This window comes from Saccostrea cucullata, unplaced genomic scaffold (assembly GCF_032062105.1).
Source record: "Saccostrea cucullata isolate Sc308-1 unplaced genomic scaffold, CSIRO_AGI_Scuc_v1 ctg2233, whole genome shotgun sequence".
Lineage (NCBI taxonomy): Eukaryota > Metazoa > Mollusca > Bivalvia > Ostreida > Ostreidae > Saccostrea > Saccostrea cuccullata.
This window is the reverse complement of record NW_026919729.1, coordinates 141320-148112: the sequence shown is the minus strand read 5'-3', so window position 1 is coordinate 148112 and position 6793 is coordinate 141320. Positions and strand designations below refer to the sequence as shown.

Genomic DNA, 6793 nt, shown 5'->3' with positions numbered 1-6793 from the left:
CCGATTTTTTAAACTGACAAAACTAAAGGCTAATCAGAGATAAAGTTTAACAATTTTCCTTTGAGACTACTATCAGTCGTTGGCAGATCATTGTAGAAAATGTGAATGTGAACAAACCTACATGGATATTCAATACACCTAGATATTCTCTTAAACTGAATTTCGGTTAGAAACACATGCATATGGTCCACGTTTTGCAGTCCTTTTTTAAAGGACAGCAATTTGTCTATATATAATTGTTACACGTCACATGAAACAAGATCCCGAGGTCTAGGTGAGAAAAGCACGCTACATGTTTTAGGGTGTCCGTCATAGTTCATAAGCCTCTTGCTGAAAAGAAATGTACTTTCGTTTGATGTAACTTCGGCTTTGAGCTTTAGGTGAGGTCCTTTTATATATTTTTTGATTATTATGCTAATATTATATATAAAACTAGGTTTTTCATAAAAAAAGAAAGTTAAAAAGTAAAATTTATTAATTTCTTACCTGACACTTGATACAAATCTCAGCTGTTTAGAATTGTTGGTATTTTAGTTTTGAGAAAGTGCATATTTGTAAACCAGCTAGTTGGGACCATATCGTTCCCTTGGCAAAAATAGGGATACATTAAGGAACTTTAAGTTCATCAAGCAAATAAAAATGTAAGAGTATTCATGATATCATTATTTTATTATTGTCCAATTCTTTGGTCAAAACTCTGGACCCGGAAGTGCACGCATTTTACAATAGTAGTGAAGAGTTTTAGGTGCTTCTTCAATTCTATTATTGTGATCAATTTTTTAAACTAATGAATATTTTTTTGCATTTCAAAAGTACTCGAACATTCTTCCATAGCAAAAAAAAGTGTATAAATTTTATAATGAAAAAATCTAATAACCCAGGTGCTTAAAAAGAAACTAAACAAACAGGAAGAAGTTTATATGAACTGATGGTGAATATTAGCTGTAAGGTTAATTCATTTAAACAGAACAGCATTCCCAGTCACTTGCACAATTCAAGTTATCCTTCAATTACATACTATAGCTATAGTCCGAAATATCTGACGTTTTCCTGGCTTTTCTACGATTTTGATATTTTACATGCCAGGAAAACGTCAGAACCGGCGCCATTACGTAAACCGAGGGATCGCCGCTTGTAACCGGAGGCGGCATTCTCGAGTTGATTTTAGATACTTGCGAACTGAAGTAAGTTTCAAAGTTAAAAGTTATCAGTAGTACAATACCTAAAGAACTTACCAATATAGTTTGATGATTCATTTATGAAATAAATAATCCGATGGAAAAGGTTTTATCACACTGTCGAGATTTGCCTTCATTTCGTGCATTTTAAGATCTAGCATGTCCTGTTACGAAATGTGGAGTGATATTTTCTTTTCATCGATATTGGTGAGTACTAGAGGCATTGTGCTTTTGATAAATTTTGATTTCGGCATTTAGTTCGGTTCACAAGTATGGAGAATCAACTCCAGTTGAAGACGGCGAAATTTCCAGTTTTCGTAATGGCGCCGGTTCTGACGTTTTCCTGGCATGTAAAATATCAAAAATCGTAAAAAAGCCATGTAAACGTCAGATTTTTCAGACTATAGCTAGTGCGTTCACATATGTCACTCCGGACATGAATTTAGCTTATCAAGGATGTCTTGAGATGATTATGTTTACTTATTTAGAACTTCCTATACATACATCTTTTATATATTTGCAAGTTGCAATTCCAAAATCATACGTATGTATCCTTGTAATGCTTAATGAGTACAGCCATCATAGTCTTGATATTATCACATCAATCCAATCCACCGACTTTGTGTTTAACCCCTCGAACCTTTAGTTTTCAATAATGGAACAAAAACGAATGGCCTTCAGTCTTATCAGTCTTTTCTTTTTTTAAATGCAAGAATAAATTTTTTTTTTTAAAACTTTATCTACTCTTAGATACAGCGTATGAAATGACTGATTCATGTGCAGGAAGTGTGGATTACCTCGACGATATTGGTTTTCCACAAACAGATGTAACTTTAGTTGTAGAAGATAAGAAAATTCATGTCAACAAAGCTGTCCTTTCCCACCATTCACCGGTTTTTAATGCCATGTTTTCTGGTAACTTCAAAGAAAGCACTTCAAGGGAGATAACTCTAGACAACAAAAAGGCTAAAGATGTTGTTGAGTTTCTGAGATGCTTTTATCCAAATATGAGGCAACCAATAACAGGTAAAATGATTTTGGTGTATATTTTATTTACTGAATTGCACAGATAAATGATTGTCCTATACCCCTTTTTGTAATGCCATATAGTGTGGCCTACATATATTTTGTCAAACTGAAATTCGAGTTCAATGAACTCTTACAGCAACGTCTACGAATCCAAAAAATACTCACAGTGTTCAACATTCTGATAAATAGCTAACTACCTTGCTAATTACCCAAAATAATAAAATTTAGATTGTAGACGACCATTTCATTGAAAAATTTTAAGCTTTACATGTATTAATGTTTTCTTTCAGAACAAAATGTATTACAGATATTACCCTTGGCACACGAATACCAGTCTCCCGTTGTAGATGATTGTGAGAAGTTTATGGCAGACTTGTGTAGACCTGGAACTGGCCTGACAGTGACGTCACTACTGGATTACATCATAGCAGCCGAAAAATATGATCTGCAGAATTTTCTAGATTCGGCAGTGAAATTTTGTGCCCACATAGATTTTGATATTCTCAATGGGAAAACATTTAGAAGAAACACATGTTCTTTGCCTTTTAGTGTACCAACTTCCATAATTAGCATCGACAGCCAAACAACGTTTTTCTATGATGCAGATGAGACAAAGGAAATTTCTTCAAAGTTTTTAGAATTAGATCTTAAAACCCGGCATTTAATAGCAGAAAAAAGACTCCAGGTTCTTGAGATGAATTATAGAAAGAAATGCGATAATATAAAAACTGATATAGATCACGAAATCAAATTATTATAACTTACAAAAAATCATACCTTTTTGGTGTCATCCTGATTATATTAACGTTTTAGGGTTAAATGGGAATGGCAAAAATTAAGAGAAAATGATATGAACGAACTTTAGCTACTCTGAAATATCTCTGGATCAAAACAATAAAGGACCATGAGTGAGTTCATCAATGAATTGATATAATTTACTCATGTAAACATCAATCCCACATTTCATAATGTGGAAAGTATTTTCAGATTCATTGATACTATGATAAAAAATACACCTACATTGTTGTAAATGAATAAATCTGTAACATTTCGTGATGAACTTGTCATGTTTCATTATCGTTTTGGTCCAGTTTTGTCCGCACTTTACTATGTCGCCTTAGAGCAGAGCGACACTTATGGATATCTTTATCCGGCGTCTGTCTGTCCGTCCGTCTGTCACACCCTATACTGAGATCTGTAAGAAATATGGATTTGATATTTTGCACAAATTTGCTTGGCACTTTTACAAATTACCATGGTAACTGACCTCGTGACCATTGAACTTGTCCCTTGACGTACTTTTCAAAATAGATCATAAAGCCGAAATACAGCATATTTTTGACATTTCAGGGGTAAGTCTATGCTATATAGCATGTGTACTGTTTGTTAGAAAATATAATTGAAAAATACCAACATTGCAATCCACGTGACCTTGACCTTTGTTCTATTTTGCAAATACTGCCCTTGTGGTTTATTTTGACTTTTGAATTTTAAAAAACAGGATTTTGATAATTAGCTTTTATACATATTTATGAAATCTTGTCTCTGTACTTTGAAACTATAAGATATACAGTTACCACACAAACTTATATTTACGTTTATACTATGAAACTACATCGGGATCAGTATTCCACCATGACAAGTAGAATGACAGGTAGAATTACAATTGCAGTAACGAAAGACTTAAATCTCTTTTGGAGGATTGTTGGAAACACGCTGAGCTCATGATTCAATACTTTGAAACTGTTTCATATTTTGTAACCTGACAAGCTTACATTTAAATACAATGAAAATACCCCGAGATCGGTATTCCACAATAGATCATAAAAGCAAGACTGACAATCGCATTAGAGACAGCCTAAAATCTTTTTAGAAGGATTGTTTGAAACACGCTTTAATAATTGGCAATCAATATTGCGTTTTTAACAATTTTTAAATGCAATTTTGAACAGAAGGACATAAGGTCTTAAAATTATGTTGCTTAAAGTTTGATCAGCTAATAGAACCATGGTTATTACTGTAACAAGTCTTCCAAATTTACATATATTGTTTTAATCAAATAGATAAAAAAATGAATTCGTTTTTTATTGTTACATTTGTGTAAGAAATTAACTACAAATACTTCCTTTGGCCCACAAATTCCAGTCCCCCTTTGTTGCCGATTGTGAGAAGTTAATGACAGACATGTGTAGACCTGGAACAAGTCTGACAGTGACGTCACTACTGGATTACATCATAGCAGCCGAAAAATATGACTTGAAGGCATTACTGGATGTTGCAATAGAGTTTTGTGCCTTTGTAGACTATGGTGTTTTACATGGAAAGACATTAACACCAGTTTTTAATTATGTAAAGAGCAGACAAATTCAAGCATACAGTACACAAAAGTATTTCCGCAAAATTCAAGACTATAGTTCCTGAAAAACAGCATGCAATTGCAGAAAAAAGGATCAAATTTCTGGAAATGAATAAAACCTGGAAAAACAACAATGATCCTTTTATTGAAGATTTCAGTCTTATGTTATCAAAAGAATCGAGTCAGAAATAAAAGTTTTCAGCACAATATATCTAAAAATGTTTTATTAATTAGTTTACCTTGTATTGCTTTCTGTATCAAATCTACAAATCTCAATTCATAACTTAGAACACCTGTTGGCCTTGATGAGTTCATCATATTACATCATATTTCGTTTGAATTTGACCTTGAAAATATTAAAGTTGAAGATCTGTATCACTTTGCATGAGACCATCTTTAAATTGTTTGGTTGGCCTCTCCTGACCAAATGACTTTCAAATGGACCGAATCAACTTTTTTTTAACATTTCAGGACATAATATTTCAATTTTTCTTTTTATCTCTCTTATACCATCAACAAATCTTGAAATCTACTAGAAAAAATATTCCCACCTAGCTACCATCCCAATACATTAACCTTGAGTCCGAAGAGAGCAATCATTTTTTTTTAAAGATGACCTTACATCAATTTATGGCTCTTTTAATTAGCATAACCATTTTATCTCACCTCAACAAAGTTGTGTCAGCATTCCAGGTTAAGGGTTTTTTTTTTAAGCAACTTTCTTTTTTAAAAACTTCCATGCTCTATATTGATCAGACATGCATTGAAAATGCTTCTAGTGTGTTTCTTTTTTTCTAGGTTTCAGATGCTGTATTTTTAGCAAAGGAATGACCACTCGGGCAGGTTAATGCTTTTGGAGCAGGTTAACATTTTTGGTGCAGTTTTTGGCGTAGGTCTTATTTCCTAGTGACTATTAGCCCTATGATGACCAAACTTGCATGGATGATGCATCCAAGGATGTATGCAGCCAAGCTTGCTTTAGACGATGAATCTGACCTACATTTTTCGGATGAATGAACAGGTTAATGTTTTTGGTGCATGTCACATTTCTAAGTACATATGAGACCTATGATGACCAAACATGCATAGGTGATACATGTACATCTAAGGATGCGTACAACCAGACTTGTCAGATCTGACCTACATTTTCCGGATGAGTGAACACGTTAATGTTTTTGGTGCAGGTTTCATTTCAAATTTAATATGAGGCCTATGATGACCAAACTTTCATGGATGATGCAAAGGATACGTACTATATAAATATTATTAAGATGCTAGATCTGACATACATTTTTCAGATAATGAACAAGGTCAAAGTTATGGATGCAGGTCTATCACTAAGAAACTATAAGGCCTTTATCAACCAAACTTGCAAAGATGATGCATCAATGGATGAACACTCAAACTTGCTTCAGATGCTGGATTTGAATTAAATTATCTTGATGGGTGACTAGTTTGAATTTTTGGGATAGGTCTATTTCCAAGTTACTGCAAGAACTATCAGATGAGAAGGATATGGATATAACGAACAGTATTCAATATCAAAGTCCATAAAACAATACAAAATAGGAGCAGAGGAAATACGGACCTCCGACACATCAAGGTGGGGTCAGGTGCCATGGAAGAGTGAGCATCCCCTGCTGACTGGTCACATCCGCCCTGTGCTCCTTGTGTCATGATTGAGAAATAACGGAAAAATCCGTTGTCGATTCAATGTATAAATAATGAACTAACAATTAGTATGAAAAACGTCTGTCAGGATTTGACTTAATGATAAATTTTATTTGCTGACATAGTCATTGTTTCTATGATAGAATGTAGGAAATGATGACTTTAAACGAGACTGCAGGTCACAATTGCATAAATTTTGCATTTTGGGATGTAGAGTTCTAGGATAATACTCCCATAGAACTCTTTAGTACAGTGTTCAGAGCTGCCTTTAGCCCCAAAGTTCATTCATGCAATACAAAGGAGTAGAACAAACACGGACCTCTAAAACATCAAAGGTGGAATCAGTTGTGATGGACGAGTGAGTATCCCTTGCCGACAAGTCATATCGTCCGGGACGTGTGCCCCTTGTAATGATGGGATAAATGTAATCAAAAATCCATTGACAGTTTGGTTGTACATGTTATATAATGGACATTTGCAAAAGATAAGATAGGCTAGAACCCCTTTTTGGCCCCTGATGTTAGGTGTCTTTTAGAATGACGCAACAGTTTATCAATAT

General features: G+C 34.0%; 1 protein-coding gene across 1 annotated transcript; it reads left to right on the top strand.

Annotated features, from left to right (window-relative positions):
- Nucleotides 1-294: 294 nt before the first annotated feature.
- Nucleotides 295-4760, top strand: LOC134236776 (uncharacterized). The gene is made up of 3 exons (XM_062718927.1): nucleotides 295-380; nucleotides 1929-2204; nucleotides 2498-4760. The coding sequence occupies exons 2-3, from the start codon at nucleotides 1943-1945 to the stop codon at nucleotides 2965-2967; spliced, it is 732 nt and encodes a 243-aa protein (XP_062574911.1). The 5' UTR covers nucleotides 295-380; nucleotides 1929-1942; the 3' UTR covers nucleotides 2968-4760.
- The last annotated feature ends 2033 nt before the right edge of the window (nucleotides 4761-6793 follow it).

Coding starts and splice junctions, on each gene's coding strand:
- LOC134236776 (XM_062718927.1), top strand. CDS start 1,943: ATGACTGATTCATGTGCAGGAAGTGTGGATTACCTCGACGATATTGGT. Junction 2,205..2,497: donor TATGAGGCAACCAATAACAG/GTAAAATGATTT, acceptor GTTTTCTTTCAG/AACAAAATGTATTACAGATA.